Below are 15515 nucleotides of genomic sequence, written 5' to 3' on the forward strand. Positions count from 1 at the left end.
GAGGTCGACGTGGAGGAATTTGGGGCGATTGAATATGGAAGTCCCCCGATGCATTTCGGGCATGTCATTAGTTAATGGGTGCGGCGACAGTTCCAGACTGTAAAGGAGCAGACGAGAAATGAACATGGGAGTGGTTTCCATTCAGAGTAGGAGGGGATGTGAAATAAAGAGACCCATCAAGAGCTTTAGAAAATGAAAACGCATCCCTACCCAACACGCCTTTCCTCCACCGCCACAATAACCCCATCTATCAACCGCCGGACCTACTTCCTTGTTGCATTATGCCTCTCCTTCTCCTTCCGCGCCAAAGTCTCAAACGCCTTCTTACCCTTACCGTGCTGGGCGCTTTCATGCCCAGTGAGCAAAGATCCATCGGCAGCTCGCTGAGTATTACCCTTCTTCACCGGCTGAGCGGGAGCTGTGATCTTGAGGACACCGACGTGCTGTACGGCAGGTTTCTTGACGGCCGCAGCGTAACTTGATTCATTGTTGGTGGTAGTGGAAGGAGGATGAGCAGTATCCGTGAGTGATAGAGGAGCAGGCGTAGAGGGGATGCTCTCGCTCGCAACTGGGGGGGAGAGGCCGGAAGCGGGAGGGGCGTCAGAAGCAGGCAAGGAGCTGATCGGAGTCTGTGTGGGAGGCGCTTCCCCTTCCGCCGGCTGTGGCGGATTTGATGCGCCCTCCGACCCACCGTCCTGCCTGCGCTGCCGGCCTCGCTCCATGCGAGACTGATTGAGCTTGTCCCACTCTGGCTTGAGTCGAGTTAGCTCGACACTTACCTCCGCTCTACTGCCTTTCGTGTCCTCCAACTGCTTCTCAGCAATCGTCAACTCGGCTCGACACTGCTGAATCAGTATGTCTATATGCTCGTCCGCCGTCGTGCCCTCTCCTGTCCGGACAATGACAGGCTCGGACAGCGCGATTTCACTGCGCCGGGGATTGCCTTTCAGCGCCTCCTCTTTCTGCTTCTTCACGTCTTCCAGTTCACGATCTTTGGCTTGGAGCTGCTGCTGGAGTTCGTAAAGCTCGTCGGACAGGCGGATGTTTTCAGCTTGCATTTCCTCGTCGGCGGATCTGAGGGTGTTTGGGTCCCGCGTCGTTCGCTGCCTCAGTTTCTGCTTCAATTTCACAATCTCATTCTTGCGATTCTCAAGGTCCACCTCGCGGCTCCGCGCTTCAGAACGGAGGTCATCGATGGTCCGCTGATTCTGCAGATCTTCTTGCGCCCACATAAGCTGCGATTCCAGGGTTCTCATTTTGGCTTGGGCTTCTTGAGCTTGGCGGGCCATGTCGTTTGCTTGCGTGGTCATGGCGCTCTGAAGATTGCTGAGTTCCGCCTGCAGATCGCTGATTGTGGACTCCTGGGATGTTGCCTTTTCTCTTGCGTTCCGAAGTTGCACGCACGCAGAGTGGAATTGCTTCTGCACACCCGCGAGTTGGTCACGAAGCATCTGTTCGGCTTTACCGCGGACAACCGCCTCACCCAGAGGCTGGAAGTACTGCGGAACTTCGGCTGCGTTTGGTTTTATATCGCCCGCCTTCTGGGACTCGCTGGTCAGCCGCACAATCTCCTGCTCTTTTCGCTCTAGCTCTCCCTTAGCCGCTTGCAACAGTTGTCGGCACTGGGAAAGTTCGCAAGTCTTCTCTTCGAGCTGCTGTCGATCGACATACGCAAGGCCGCGGAGGCCGGCCAGATCGCTCTCGGCCCGCCTAACGTCCGACTCTTTCTGGATGATAGCGATTCTGAGGTCGTAATTGGCTTGGATGAGCTTATTGAGCTCCTCAGAAAAGCGGCGGATATGCTCGCGTAGTCCGCTGAGATTGCCTTGGAGGGCCCGCAAGCTGACGGCGTCAATATTGGCGAACTGCTGCATCCATGTGAACAGCTCTTCGAATGATCGCACGTCGGCTTCGGCTTTCTGGGACTCCTCGTTGACGATGGCTACCTGCGTGTCCCGAGTTCGCCGATGGATTGCAATAGCCGCTTCAACCTCGCCTTCCGCAGCAAATGGCGGAGCTGGTTGTTGAGGGGACCCCAACTGGACGGAGGGGTGGCCGACAGCGCCGGGTGCGCCGCTGTTGGTTAAGCTGAGCGCTTGGGGTCCGGATGCATCCTCTTGATTTTCGGCGGGAAGCGCTCCCCCAAGTGCCCTGGTGCGCTTCCACTCCTTGCTGAGCGCCTCCGCAAGCCTCCGCACCAACGTGTCTTCGTGATGACAAAGGCCTCCCACAGCCTCGACGATGCCGGTAGAATCGAGAATCGTATCGCTCGGCCTCATGCTCTTTCTAAGAGTAACAAGGATTTCGAACAAGTTCCTGGAGAGGTGCTTCTCGGCAGCAAAATGGGAAATGAGTCTGGCGTAATACTGGACGTCCGAAACACTCAGTGCGCCGGAGCTAAGCTCCGGGTTCGCCATATCGACGGGTAGGACCAAGAATGCAGGGCTCAATCAAGTGGTAAGAGTTGGAGGTTGGATGTGGGATGTCGATGAGGTGCGCGGATGTTAGCGTCGAGGAGAGGGCGCCCGTCGTTCATTAATATCCTCCGAGGCGAATCGGTGAACCGGTGTGAGGACGGTACACACGGAGCGCGACGACAGTGCACACAGCGCTCAATCACTAACACCCCTCTTCGCAGCGGGGCTTCCTTTGCGAGGCCGACTCTTAGCGACCCATCCTCCTCTCTGCACCGAACAGCTCGACTGCCATCCAGCGAGTAGATCTATACGCCGACGCTAAAGCTCTACCGCAGACGTTCCATCCATCCCAAGCAATGCAAAGCGCCACGAAGAGACGCGCCGCGGCCGCTTTGCGGAGTACTCGCTCCAATGCGGTCGTCCTCAAAGACAACAACGGCAACATAATCGATCTCAACAAGATCTCGGTAGTCGCAGGGAACGGGGAGAGTACTATACGTTTGGGGGCATTCGATGGCGGTTCCAGTGCACCCGCTGGGCCGTCCCAGGAAAGCGCCACGACTAATTTGATCGCCCCGGGCTCGTTGCATGGGCGCTCTGGGACGGCGGCGATCAAAGACGGCGACGGAAACTTGACGGCGTCCCCCAAAGCTGCGGCTGAGGTAGCGGTCCCAAACCGAGGCAGCTTGGGCGGCACAGGAGATCGCCGCAGCGAATCCAGGAAGAGCGGTCCTGTACCTCAAGCAGCGTCCACCAAAGCCTTCTCCACACCTCCCTTAGGCGGCACTGGCAGCGATCCCGAGACAGGCACCCAAAACGCCAGAGACAGAGCGGTCGAAGTAGCCCGCGGCGGACCCAGGGAGAGCGGACCTACAGCGTCAACTGCGGCATCTTCCACACCCCCGACGGCGGCTCCTGCCCATCCTCTCTCCTACAACGCACCGCCCATCCCCCCGGCCCCTTCAAACCCCGTCTCTCCCTTCCCCCCTCCCAACCCTCGCCACAAGGCCCCTCCACACCACCACCCTCCCACCGCATGCGCCCACCAAACCTGCCACTTCATCAACAAGCCCGGCCAACTGCAGCACTGCTCCTTCGGTGTCTGCCCCCTCTGCCGCGACATCAACACGCTGGTCCAACAAGTCGAATCCAGCCTCTACACGCGGTGGGAGCGGGACGTCCGCGACCGCGAGGCGGTGCATAAGCGGGTCGTAGACGCATTTCATGCCCGGCATGCGGAGGAGTTGTCCAGGCTGAGGGCTGCGGCTGCGCAGTTCAAGCCTGTAGGCGACTTGGGAGGCCCGTACGCGGCGGAGCAGACGACCAATTTGGATGGGAGAAATGACGGGACGGAAAAGACGGCCGAAGCGGGAGATAAAGATAACGAGCTGCTCGAGCTAGAGCGAAGCCACGAGCAGGCGATAGAAGAGTTGAAAACCCAGCACCAACACTCGATAACCCAACTGAACGCCTCCCACGCAGAGACGGTATCGCAACTTCAAGCCCAGCACCAACACGCCCTATCCGCGGTAGAAAAGCAGTCCCAAAACCACCTCACCACCACACACGACATCTACACGCAATCGATCTGGGACCAGAAGCTCCAGAGCGAGGAAGACATCGCCAATCTGCACACGCACTACGCAAAGGAAATCGAGCAGCTCAAAGCTCAACACGACGAAGAAATCTCCCACCTCAACGCCCGCATCGCTGACCTGACAGAGAGCCTCGCAGCCGCTAAACCCGCCAAACCAGGTAAATCCGCCAAAGACATCCAACTCGACGAGCTGCGCGAGAAAGTAGCCCAGACGCGCCAAGCCACGGCGAAGGAGGCGGCGGAGCTGCAAAAGGAGCGCGAGGATTTGAGCAAGCTGAAAGCCGCTATAACGGCTGCGAGCCCGCCGCCCGCGTTCAAGGTGACTGTAAAGCCGGACAAGAAGGGCAAGGACAAGAGGAGGCAGAATGAAGGAGCTGGGAAAGAACCAGCCTAGGAGACGGACGTGTGAGGTGGTTCCGGGACGGGCGAACTTCGGCTGGTGTCTGATTGGCCGGCTTTCCTGAGCCCACGGTACTGTAGACCAGACAGCATGGCACCATGGCAATTGGCGCATAGATTGGACACATAAAGCGGGCCCGTAGACCAATTACCATTAAGCTGGACTTCTCGTCTATTCTACGTCGTTACCTCTACAACCACCCCTAGCCTAGAAACACCACGGTGTCTCGTCCACAGTATCCAAACCATCCTCCTCTAAATATGTACTCGAATCGAATGCGTGATACAGTCTCGTCCCCTCCGGGCGTGCGCCCTGTTGAATAAGGCAGGTGCCTGTTAATGCTCATTATGCTCCTCCGCCAATGCTGAATATCGTACATAGAAATAGCAGCGCAGAGCTCTGGTTGTGCTGAATCGAGGCGAACCGTCTAGATAAGTAAATGATACTACGACTGGGTAAAGCCGATCTAGAGAATTAATGCCGCTCCGAGGATGCCGACAACAGCGCCGAAGGTTTCTCGTCGAGGGACACGGGTGGGCACGGCGCCACCAGTCGATTCTGGAGGCGCATCGGGAACCTGCGTGTCGGTGGCTACAGCGGACGTTGCTGGTGCAGAAGAAAACCGCGAAGACGCGCCGGAAGAGAGGCCGGTGCTGGGCGCGGTGCCGTTGATAGAGGCGATTGGTGTGGCGCTGATGGAAGCGGAGCTTGAGACTGAGCTGGCGATGCTGCTCGCCTCCGCTGTGCTTGACGCTACGGAGGACGAGCTCGAGGACGTGGGCTGTTCAACGTAGGAGACCACGATGCGGATCTCGTCGCACTGGCCGCCAATCCACTGGTCGTACAGGTTGAAGAAGCCACCGCTGCCGCACTTCCACCACCGCGTAGAGCCGCCAATGGCCAGCGAACTGTTATCGCAGACCGAAAAGCCGCCTGTGTATATAGCGCCCGCTTGCGGAGGACCGTCGAACTGGAACTGGCGGTTTGCGACGATGGAGCCGATGCGGTTGTAGGGGTCTTTGAGGATGCCGTCCTCGAGCGTGCAGACGAGCGCGTTACTTCCGGCCTACGGTGGTGTCAGCTTGGCATGCTTGCCAATTCAGCGTGGGAAGACGCATACCTCCACGGCTGTTTCTCGTTTCCTGGACGGCGCAGGTTCGTAGCCGATTGTGAAATTGCCTTCAGCCGTGGTTTCGCATCCCTCTGGTGGAGGCTCTTCGGGCGCAATGCCCTCTGGCACGTCGTCCGCGAAGGCGGTGGCCGCGAAGGCGAGCGCGGCAAGAATGCTGGAGGCGCGCATCGTGGGGTGCCGTTGGTCTGTCCGCTGGGTAATCGATATGGGAGATAGAGCGCTGCCGCCGTCACGGTCGCGCGTATTAAGAATTAAGAATTAAGATGCGGCGATACAGAATACTGCAGCAGCGGAAGACAGTGCTGGGTGTGCTGTATCGGAGCGGAGGGATGGGGGAGACAAAGAGGCTGGAGTACGCGTCCTGATTAAATTGTTGGTGCTACCCACCTCCAGCAAGGAAACGGCGTGGCGCTAAACCGGGCGTGCCTGCCAATCTGCGCGTGTCGGGGAAAGCGCGCTGCCAAGCGAAGAGAAACTAGCCCGTGCCCCTGAAAACAGATTGATTGTGACGGCAATGGCGTCCGCACCGGGCGGCCGGTGGCTCGTGCCGTAGCGATCGCGATGTGTCCAAGATGGAAGCCGCGAAACAAACACCATGATCGCTGCTTCCAAGATCCAAGACCTCCAAGATCCGACAAGACCCATCGCCAACCTCAACTGCTTGCAAGAAAAGCTGTCGAAGCCTTTTGCCGTGTCACTATCCTGCACAGTCCCCTGCCACCGTCCTGCAGGCCCTAAATTCGGGTGGCTAACACCGGACTCCGTGGCTGGGGATGATACATCCACAGGCGACTCCGACGACGGCACCGCAGGCACCATCTCATGTGACGCATACGCGCACAGCACTCCGTGTGCCCATTAGACGAAGCTACCGTAGTTCGGCTTGTACGTGTTGCCCGCCGCCGTCGAAAAACTAATCCCACCCTGCAGCATGGTTTGGTTAGCCATGTTGTTGAACTGCTGCTGCATCTGGAGACCGTGAAGCTTCAGCGCCGCTTCCTGCTGCGTCGTGCCTCCGCCGGGCTGGCCTTGCGCGGCTCCCGGCTGCGCGCGCTGCATCGCTGCAGCAATCTCCTCACAAACTCGAGACACCGCCCCAGTGCCAATGGCCGCGGCTCGGGACGCGAGTGCAGGCAACGGAGTCTGGTCGCGTTTCTGGATGTCCGGCTGGTTGAGGACGCCGGGCTTGTACGTGTCGGCACAGAAGGTTTGTAGCACCTTGTCCAGGCTCTCCGGCTGGTGGCACATTTCGAGGAAGAAGTACTTGTACCATCCAGCGCGATTGAGGGCGGGCATGTATGTTGGATAGGTAGAATTCGCGGACGCGGGTTCTGTGGGTATCTTTATGTCTTGAGAGTGCGACTGGTGCTGGAAGTTCCAGATGGGCATCAACGATGCCTGGCAGGGAACCATGACGTGGGGGATCTGCTCCAGGCTCCAGAGCTTCGCAAACGCGCTGTAAGAATCGTATGCGAAGAGTTCTAGGGGATGGTGAGTATTATTCACACGCAATCCTGCGAGAAACTTACGCGCTGCGTCATCCGCCAGCCCCTGCGCCTTCCAGCTTTCCAGGATCTTGCTCGCCTCCAGCATTCCTGTGGCTTGCGGCTCAAACTTCCGGTCCAGCGCATCAAATACTAAATCGGCAATGATATAGAACTCTCTCGTCGGCAGCTCTGTAGCCGGATCCGCGAACCGCCAAGGATCGGCCAGAGGCAGCGTGCTCATGCTCACAGCGCGCCGTGGGATCGTGAATCCAGGTCCGGGTGATTGGCTCTGTGACCCAGAAGGCCGGTAAGCTTGATATTGTGAGCCTTGCCCAGGCGGGTTCGAAGGCGGTCGCTGCGGATTTGAGCTTTCCACAAGGGTCAGGCTGCCCAGGTCTGCCGGTAATTCAGCGATGAACGCAGTAGGCGCAGATTGTGGGGCAGCATTCTGCGGAGCCGGCGTGGGCGGTTGGGATTGCTGTTGCTCTTGCGGCCCCGGGGGAGCATTTGACGGCGCATGCGGTTGGTTTTGCGACGCTAGATGGGCTGGTGGAGGACTAACAGAAGGCGGAATCTGATGTTGCGTTTGCGCGTGCGGAGTCATGGGTGACATGGGCGCCCATTGCTGCTGCTGCTGTTGATTAGGATGTATTGGGACAGGAGGTGCCGCGCCGGCAGTATGAGGGAGTGGACTGGGGTTGAAGTGTTGCGTCTGCGGCGGAGGGGAAGACGTCTGGTTTGCAGCTGGCGTCGGCGGAGCCCACTGTTGCTGCTGCTGATCAACGGGCTGAACATTAGGGTTAGGGGAAGCGTTGGGAGGGTGTGGAGAGTGCGCTGTTGTGTTCTGGAGCTGCGTCTGTGAGCTCCCAACGACGCCTGTCTGCTGCCCAGCGAATTGTCCGGGTTGAGCCTGGGCCTGCGGGTTCTGTCCTTCGGCTGACCCCTGACTGAACTGTCCCTGCTGGAACTGTCCCTGGGGAGGTTGTCCTTGTGGTTGACCCCCTGCATTCCCGCCCTGTGCGAACATGTTCGGGTTGTAGCCGGCATTGGGCTGCTGCGGCGCGGCTTGAGGATTCGGGGACTGCGGTGTCTGCTGAGGGAAGTAATTGCTCTGCGCTGAGTTGCCAGAGGCCGGTGTTCCATAATTCGACTGCGGAAAGGGACTTTGCTGAGGGGTCTGATATGCGCTCTGCTGCTGCTGGGGTTGAGGGCTGAACTGCTGGCCTTGCTGCTGATAGTTCGGAGGCTGATTCTGCTGCTGGTGCTGCTGATAACTGTGGTAGCTCTCAAGATGCTGAGGGGTGGTCTGCGCAGACTGCTTGCTTCCCAATTTCGAGCTTATAGTCTTCCCTAGCTTGTTCAACATGGGCTTTCCGGTCGTGACCGCTTGATTCAGCATCTGTCCGAACGCAGCGGTAGGTTTATGGGACTGATGTGATTGAGCAGGCGGGCCATACGATGGCGCGGAGGACTGGTACGGCGAAGAGCCTTGCGGCTGGTAGTACTGCTGTTGCTGCGGATTGAAGCCCTGAGCTGGAGGGGCGTTCTGGTTCGGCGGCGCGTATGCCCCAGGAGGAGGCGCTGACGGAAACTGGGACATGGTGAATAGCTAAAGGATTACGATTGAGGCCGAGGCACTCCAGGAGAGCGCGTCTTTAAAGCTGGTGGGATACATGTTCGGATCAGCCGCACGGAACACGAGCCTTGGCATTGTGGCTTGCGGTCTAGACGAGGGTTGGAAGAAAGGGTCAAAGGTCGGATATCGAGACGTTAGGCAGTAGAGAGTGGACTCAAGCATCGCAAAGAACACTTCCTGAGGTGTGCAGAACTGAAGCCAAGCAATGTACGAGGTGTTGAACAACGGGTTTCGCGCTGTGTATCGCCTGACCAATAGGAGCGCGGACGAGGCCGCAAGTGGGGTTTTCGACTTCAACTTCAACCTCGTGCGTCATACAGATCTTCTTTAAGGTGGCGTCGCTTGCGGTAGTACAATTAAGCGCATCCCGCTCCTGATTGATTCGTACTGAAAGGCTATCATGCGAGGGGCATCGGACTGCTGTGCCTTACCCCGCCCGGTAGGCAACCACATTCTCTCCTTCAAGCTCCCCTTAACTCCGTCAACATCTCATATTGTCTTAAGAAACTCGCGCGCCATTCAAGATCAAATCCCGTCTTCAATCACCCATCATGACGTCCAAGAAGGAGGAGGTTCAATACTTCGTCTACAAACATCCTATCTTCTTCCGACTCCTCTGCCTCTGCACCTGCCCATTCGCATGTTGTTTCACGTGTCCATTGTACTGTTACATACGAGAGCCGACCCTTCCTTCGAGGTGTGGTACTATGGCCATAAAGAACCGAGAGCGAAAGCATGAACGAATGTCAGCCGTCCATTTCGAGCATCGAGGACGTGCCATCAACCGCCGGCGGAACAGCTTATCTATCGGCAAGCCCACCGGGCGCTTCACACGAATGCTCAGGAAGAGGACCTCGGATCAAGCAGCATCTCCGCTCTTCTCGAAGTTACCCACCGAAATTCGAGAGGCAATCTTTGAAGCAGTCCTCGTCGAGACAGGCGCGGTTTTACTAGCATCATCCGGTCCCGGGTACAGCTACTTTGACAGATTCAGTCGCATCGTGGGCTTGGTCTGCGATAGGGCAACTGAGGATCATATAGACCAGATACCATGGGGTCTTCCTCGCGGCCCCGATGCAAGTCTCGCCCTGCTATGTACCTGCCGCCGGATCTATACCGAAGCCCTCCCTATCCTGTACTCGCGAACGCAATTCGCTTTCAGAGAGACCGGAGACTGCGTTGCATTTTCCCAAATAACGCCAAAGCCGCATCTGCAACGCATTCGCTCTCTTCGAATAGATATTTATTGCGGCAACGCATATGCGCTGTACGGGCTCCCGAGAACTATTTGGACCGAGCTGTTTCTAAAAGCGATCTCGTCTATGGAGAGCCTGCAGTCGTTATATCCGGTTTTCGTTTTGGATCGATCCTGGATCTGGCCTCAAGAGTCGTCCAGTTGCATGCAACTCGCGGAGGAGTACTCCGAGAAGCTGGTGGAGGCAGTCTCGGAGCGATGCAAGGTACATTTGTCTGTATTAAAAGAGAACGAGCCGGTTCGTCAATTGACAAAGAAAGGGACCAAGAACGTCTGAAAGAGTGGTAGGATATACACCTCCTTTCCATCCTGGTGTTGTGGGCGGTCGCACTGTGTGTTCAGATCAAAGACGAGCCGTGAATATTAGAACGTAGCAGGCGCTCGAACGTTGAAATGTTGATGAATACCTCGAGTTGATGAAATGGGCGAGCATTAGGCAATTGTAACTTGTGATGGGAAATCCCTAGGGGTGACGATTGACGGTGTCGTCCAATGAGAGGGCGGAAAAAAAAGGCACCAAACCGTTGGCTCGTGCGGACTTGCTGACCTCAACCCAACTCCAGCCCCTCAATTTTCTCTTCACCTCATACGGCGCGTTTAGTATCATGTAGCCATAGCATCGACGGTAAACAGCATGAAGATACGAGATACGAGGCTTGCAACGCGCAGTCCCGAGACGAATACGAGCTTCGCAATTGGCTTGGCCCTTTTCTAAGCCACCCAGGCAGAGATCACTCTCTTGTTATCCACCACTCAACACTACCATCCGCCTCAATCCACTGTCGAGCTTTTTCAGTCTCACGGTAACTACTGCGAAGCACTTCGAGAAGCATCATGGCGCCATGGAGGGACGAACTGCAGTACTACAATTTCAAACATCCGACCTTCTTCAAGTACTTCTTCATCCTCACCTGTCCCTTTACATGCTGCTGCGTATTCGCATATTGCTACATACATCCTCCAGCATTCTACATGTGTGGTAACGCCGCGAGAGACGCACAACAACGAAAACTCAAAAAGATGTCCGCCATCAACTTCGAACACCGAGGTCGCACAGTCAACCGTCGAAACAGCCTCTCCGTCGGAAAGCCCACTGGACTGTGTACGCGATTGCTCAGGAAGAAAACGTCCAGCCAATTGGAATCACCACTAACGAGGTTGCCGCCGGAGCTACGCGCCATGATCTTCGAACTAGCCATGATCGATACTGGGGCAGTTTATATTCACACCGTCCGCAAATACTCCGCGAAATTCGACCGGCTTCGAGGTCTAGCTAGCGACTCAGAGCCAGGCCATCCTCCAGACCTATCGGATTGCAGCCCCCATCTGCGCCCGTTGGACGCTGGCACCACTGCCTTACTTTCCACATGCCGCCTGTTCTATAGCGAAGCGCTCCCCATTCTCTACAGAAGGCCGCGATTCATATTCAACACCCTGGGCGACTTGATCGCCTTCTCACTCATAACGCCGAAGACGCATCTGCGACTCATCCACTCCATCTGCATTGACTGTCATATATTTAGAATCTCTGGCCTAACGCCATTACGTCCTGATCCAGTGGGTTCTTTCGCGAATGTTGTTCAGGCTATGGAGGGTTTGCAAACGGTGTTCTTGGCGTTCAATGTCAGCACGCCTAGCCGTGGTGGGTTTCTACTTCCGTCTGCGATGATGGGGGAAGCGCTCAAGTTTTTCAACGCAGCAAGGAAGGAGACTGCAGCGAGATGCACTGTGCATCTAATGTTGTACGATGGCCGAGAAGTGCGCTATGAAACGGTGGAGAAGGGTGGAGGAGTTGAATTGGAGGGTGTCGTTCTCAGCTGATGCCAGCCTTGCGATTGGCCAGGCGGCCCACACCTTGCGGCACAGTGCATCCTAGGCAACTACTTCGACATTTAACGACGCCAGCCCCCACTTCTGAGAGTGTCTTCTCTTCTCCGGCTTCAGATACAACCACCGATGGCTACGCGACGGCTTTTACCCTAAGCCATGGCGATTAGAAGAGGCGTCTCCGTAATCTCTGCCATACGATACTGGATATATGACTGGCGCGCGAAAAGCAATCGAAGGTTCAAACGTCGGTCGCTCCTCGTCAACCGCCGAAATAGCCTCTCCGTCCGCGAGCCTAGGCGCTGGTGGAGGAAAACCGCCGATCAGAAAGAGTGTTACATCTACACCAAATTGCCGCCTGAAATTCGGGAGATGATATTCGACCTAGTCATGACCGAGACAGGCATTTTACATATCGGCGTTGAATGGGATGCTCAGTGCACGCTTCTTCGTCTCGAATGCAATCCATGCTTCCGGACAGAGAGCGTCCTCCCAGATCATTACCCTTGCAAGTCCGGACGCCGCAACCCCACCGATATGAGCATTTCTCGGGCTCCGGATGTAATTCCTCTGCTGACGACGTGTCGCTTTATGTAAGTTTACACCTGAACACCCCGTCTCAATCACCATATCTTTCATATTTCAAAGGATTCAAGCAAGCTAACCGAAGCGTGCAGTTACACTGAGGCGATCCGTATCCTCTACTCCCGCACCCACTTCTGCTTTCATAGCGGGGACTACTTTAACATATTCGCAGCCATGACGCCAAGAGCACATCTCAGCAAAATCCGCCGCATAAGTCTCGACTATTTCCGCGGCAACATTGGTATTGAATTCCCCAGATCAAGTTCGAACGAATGGGTAGCAAAGATGAAAGCCACTGTTTCTGCCGTTCGATTCATGCCCAGTCTGCAGGAGCTGTACCTGACATGGCCTGGTGAGGGCGTCGTCGAGGATGAGCATCCGGGCCTTTCTTTTGTGAAGTGCTCGCGGGTGGATATTAGCGGGCTGGTCGAGGCAATGCATACTGCGTGTCGCTTGCTTTTGTTCGCTTATGATATGGACGGATACGACGTCTCGGATATAAGGAAAGACCCGCTGAGACGAAAGTGCTTGGGCAGATGGTCATTGCTGGAGGCGGTGGAACATCTATCCAGAACGCAGATTACATGAGGCCTTTTCCTCGGCTCATCCCAGCCCTGTGAGCGGTGGGGCATGCTCGGCTGTGCCACGCTGCTCGTTTAGGCAGCCATTATAAGTCCCCGGACCTCCGTCACCCTTCACCCTTGCTTCATGGACCATTTTCTTCCTACAGCTTAAAAGATCAAGACCAATACAGCCATTAACCATACGGCAGCTCAGTGGTGTGGTAGATCAAAGGTGTTCCCTCGCCGTGCTTCGCCGAAGTCCACAATGCACTATCGCCTACGGAAATGGCTACTACGCAAACGGCCTCACGAGGTTAGTGGTCTGAGGTTCCAGGATCGAGCACGCGCTATCGCTCGTCGAACCAGTCTCTCCAGCACCAAACCGGACCGATCCAGGATAACTGCCGACCAAAAGGAATCTCCAATATACGCCAAATTGCCAATAGAGATCCGGGAGTCCATCTTCGATTTCGCAATGACCGATACAGGCGTCCTGCATATCAGGTCAGTGATGAAATGCCGACGTGGCCGAAACGAGTGCGTCCGTCTAGCGTGCACCGCATGCTTTAGGGTTGATGATATCACACCGGACCATGGCTCTTGCGGACGCGACTTCCGTGGCCCGGCGGATATGAAGCGGTCTCGAGCCGCTATCAACATCACCCCTTTACTGACAACGTGTCGCCTTGTGTAAGCGCTGTCCATTTCCACCCCGGAAGTAGAGAAGACTGACAGCGTTCTTCTAGGTACACCGAAGCTGTCAGTGTCCTATATTCCCAGACGCACTTTGTCTTCGAGACGGTCGGAGCCGCTGCCACATTCTGCTCCATCACACCCACGCCACACCTACGCCATATCCGTCGAATCAGCTTCGACTTTCCCGGCAACTATATGCGCGTCCCTATTCCCAACGAGGACTCCGATGAGTGGACGGAGGCCATTCTCTCCGGTCTTCGCTCAATGACGAGTCTGCGGGAAGTCTATCTCAGGTCTACATGTTTTTTGTCCTGCTACGACCGCGACAATTTCCGTGATGAGGATGTTCTTGCGCGCATGACGGAAGGTGAGAAGCATTTCGGGGTTGCTATTGAAGCGATGCCAAAGAATTGCCGGATGTTTATGTTTGCGCGTTTCATGTGTGTGTGGTGGGTTGTAGTGGAGATAAGGAAGGAGCCTAGAAGAAGGACGGATTGGGGATGGTGGTCACATTCTGAAGCGATCATGCTTCTATCAGGGACACACGAAGGTGCGCTGCCGTCTACGGAGTGCCCACGCTTAGCACCGATCAGCGATCTTCTCTTTGGTTGACAAAGTTAGCCAACCAGCTTAGGTATCAAGGTAACCATAAGACACAAACATGCTGCTCATCGCATTTGGCGGATGTTGACAGAGCTAGTAGTGACAGCGACAAAAGTTGCTCTTCGGGAATGCTGACATCTCCCCAAACTCTGGTCCTACCACACAAATGTTACCAGTCCTTGAGAGAAAAGAATTTCACTTTCCTCCTCGCTCTCCCTGGAAGCATCCGACTGCTAAAATACCAGTGTCTCTACCTCCGCAAAGACATCCACATCTACTTTCGCAACCACAATCATGGCTCCAAGCGTCCTTCGATTCGCGCGCTTCGGCTTCAAGACGTCGAAAACGTTTCCCGTCCACCAGAAAGCGCAGCCCATAAACGAGAACGCAGGACCACAAAAAGCAGAAAAGAAAAACCCAAATAACACCACGAAGGCTTACAGACTGAAAGATCTCCTCAGGAAATCTAAGACTTCGCCTACTAGCGCGCGTTCCGAGGACGATGTAGAAGTAGAAGTAGACGAGCAGACCGAGACCATTGATGAAGAGCCACCAGAACCTCGCCATGGAATAGCCACTGAAGCACCCCCATCTATCTTTTCCTCGCAAGAAACAATCTCCGAAATCCCCCACCTCAGAACCCTCGACACCACGACCCCACGCACCTCGCTCCTTCCCACCCCCAACGCCTCCGAAACCGACACTCTGACCCTCGCCCACCTCCGCGAGCAAAGCGAGCGCATCTCCCACGCCGAACTGACTCTCCACCAAGCCGAATACAGGTTCGCAAGAGAAGGAATACGCGAAGTGCAGCGAAACAAGGCGATGCTGCACATCCCCAACCCATTTACACCGTCGAAATGCGTGGTTAACCCCGAGGACGACGCACTGTTAGCTATATGCAGGCTGGAGAAGGAACTGCGCGACGAGCTACGCCGCGCGAGGTGGGATGCACAGCTCCGCAGGCAGGTCGTGGTTCGCATTCCTATCAATCTGTCTTCACTAGAGTCCGGGCCGTTGGAGTGGGTCGAGCGGGCGAAATATCAGTTCGAGCCGGATGAGGAAGACGACGCAATGGAAGGGCAGATTGAAGGGGGTTTGGAAGCGTTGTGGGGTGCGGTGGGTGGGTTGAAGGGACTGGCGGGGGAGATTGGGAGGGAGGTTGGGATGCAGAATGAGAGGTTGGATGGGTTGGGGGAGAGGGTTGATAGGGTGGGTGACGGGATTGTGGGGAGTAGGTGGAGGTTGCGGGAGGGTGGGAGATGATGGAAGGCGGTCGGAGTGAAGACGCGCAAAACTAATAAGAGGAGCTGGGGT

At 56.1% G+C, this 15515-nt stretch overlaps 9 protein-coding genes across 9 annotated transcripts; 6 read left to right on the forward strand and 3 right to left on the reverse strand.

Annotated features, from left to right (window-relative positions):
- Positions 1–263: 263 nt before the first annotated feature.
- BU26DRAFT_502467 (uncharacterized protein) lies at positions 264–2279 on the reverse strand (the record flags this gene model as incomplete). The annotated part of the gene is made up of 1 exon (XM_033826637.1): positions 264–2279. One exon carries the CDS (start codon positions 2277–2279, stop codon positions 264–266), a length of 2016 nt encoding a protein of 671 aa, XP_033686894.1.
- Positions 2280–2595: 316 nt separating this feature from the next.
- BU26DRAFT_590224 (uncharacterized protein) lies at positions 2596–4411 on the forward strand (the record flags this gene model as incomplete). The annotated part of the gene is made up of 1 exon (XM_033834758.1): positions 2596–4411. Exon 1 carries the CDS (start codon positions 2774–2776, stop codon positions 4406–4408), a length of 1635 nt encoding a protein of 544 aa, XP_033686895.1. The 5' UTR covers positions 2596–2773.
- A 313-nt stretch (positions 4412–4724) lies between these two features.
- On the reverse strand, positions 4725–6059 carry BU26DRAFT_246609 (uncharacterized protein). Its single transcript, XM_033821083.1, has 2 exons — positions 5535–6059; positions 4725–5480 (listed from the first exon to the last, which is right to left on the reverse strand). The coding sequence occupies exons 1-2, from the start codon at positions 5712–5714 to the stop codon at positions 4881–4883; spliced, it is 780 nt and encodes a 259-aa protein (XP_033686896.1). The 5' UTR covers positions 5715–6059; the 3' UTR covers positions 4725–4880.
- Positions 6060–6404: 345 nt separating this feature from the next.
- Positions 6405–8633, reverse strand: BU26DRAFT_502470 (uncharacterized protein; the record flags this gene model as incomplete). The annotated part of the gene is made up of 2 exons (XM_033826638.1): positions 6405–7027; positions 7076–8633. 2 exons carry the CDS (start codon positions 8631–8633, stop codon positions 6405–6407), a joined length of 2181 nt encoding a protein of 726 aa, XP_033686897.1.
- A 316-nt stretch (positions 8634–8949) lies between these two features.
- On the forward strand, positions 8950–10547 carry BU26DRAFT_246632 (uncharacterized protein). Its single transcript, XM_033821085.1, has one exon. The coding sequence runs from the start codon at positions 9221–9223 to the stop codon at positions 10199–10201; it is 981 nt and encodes a 326-aa protein (XP_033686898.1). The 5' UTR covers positions 8950–9220; the 3' UTR covers positions 10202–10547.
- On the forward strand, positions 10481–11828 carry BU26DRAFT_246628 (uncharacterized protein). Its single transcript, XM_033821084.1, has one exon. It carries the CDS (start codon positions 10759–10761, stop codon positions 11743–11745), a length of 987 nt encoding a protein of 328 aa, XP_033686899.1. The 5' UTR covers positions 10481–10758; the 3' UTR covers positions 11746–11828.
- On the forward strand, positions 11518–13044 carry BU26DRAFT_246634 (uncharacterized protein). The gene is made up of 2 exons (XM_033821086.1): positions 11518–12344; positions 12429–13044. Exons 1-2 carry the CDS (start codon positions 11911–11913, stop codon positions 12922–12924), a joined length of 930 nt encoding a protein of 309 aa, XP_033686900.1. The 5' UTR covers positions 11518–11910; the 3' UTR covers positions 12925–13044.
- On the forward strand, positions 13045–14350 carry BU26DRAFT_246635 (uncharacterized protein). Its single transcript, XM_033821087.1, has 2 exons — positions 13045–13589; positions 13646–14350. Exons 1-2 carry the CDS (start codon positions 13165–13167, stop codon positions 14205–14207), a joined length of 987 nt encoding a protein of 328 aa, XP_033686901.1. The 5' UTR covers positions 13045–13164; the 3' UTR covers positions 14208–14350.
- Positions 14351–14492: 142 nt separating this feature from the next.
- On the forward strand, positions 14493–15464 carry BU26DRAFT_561689 (uncharacterized protein; the record flags this gene model as incomplete). Its single annotated transcript, XM_033832944.1, has 1 exon — positions 14493–15464. One exon carries the CDS (start codon positions 14493–14495, stop codon positions 15462–15464), a length of 972 nt encoding a protein of 323 aa, XP_033686902.1.
- Between the last annotated feature and the right edge of the window lie 51 nt (positions 15465–15515).

The sequence above is a fragment of the Trematosphaeria pertusa genome (genome assembly GCF_010094035.1).
Source record: "Trematosphaeria pertusa strain CBS 122368 unplaced genomic scaffold BU26scaffold_4, whole genome shotgun sequence".
NCBI classification, from domain to species: domain Eukaryota; kingdom Fungi; phylum Ascomycota; class Dothideomycetes; order Pleosporales; family Trematosphaeriaceae; genus Trematosphaeria; species Trematosphaeria pertusa.

Coding starts and splice junctions, on each gene's coding strand:
- BU26DRAFT_246609 (XM_033821083.1), bottom strand. CDS start 5,714: ATGCGCGCCTCCAGCATTCTTGCCGCGCTCGCCTTCGCGGCCACCGCC. Junction 5,481..5,534: donor AACGAGAAACAGCCGTGGAG/GTATGCGTCTTC, acceptor ACACCACCGTAG/GCCGGAAGTAACGCGCTCGT.
- BU26DRAFT_246632 (XM_033821085.1), top strand. CDS start 9,221: ATGACGTCCAAGAAGGAGGAGGTTCAATACTTCGTCTACAAACATCCT.
- BU26DRAFT_246628 (XM_033821084.1), top strand. CDS start 10,759: ATGGCGCCATGGAGGGACGAACTGCAGTACTACAATTTCAAACATCCG.
- BU26DRAFT_246634 (XM_033821086.1), top strand. CDS start 11,911: ATGGCGATTAGAAGAGGCGTCTCCGTAATCTCTGCCATACGATACTGG. Junction 12,345..12,428: donor CTGACGACGTGTCGCTTTAT/GTAAGTTTACAC, acceptor CGAAGCGTGCAG/TTACACTGAGGCGATCCGTA.
- BU26DRAFT_246635 (XM_033821087.1), top strand. CDS start 13,165: ATGCACTATCGCCTACGGAAATGGCTACTACGCAAACGGCCTCACGAG. Junction 13,590..13,645: donor CTGACAACGTGTCGCCTTGT/GTAAGCGCTGTC, acceptor GCGTTCTTCTAG/GTACACCGAAGCTGTCAGTG.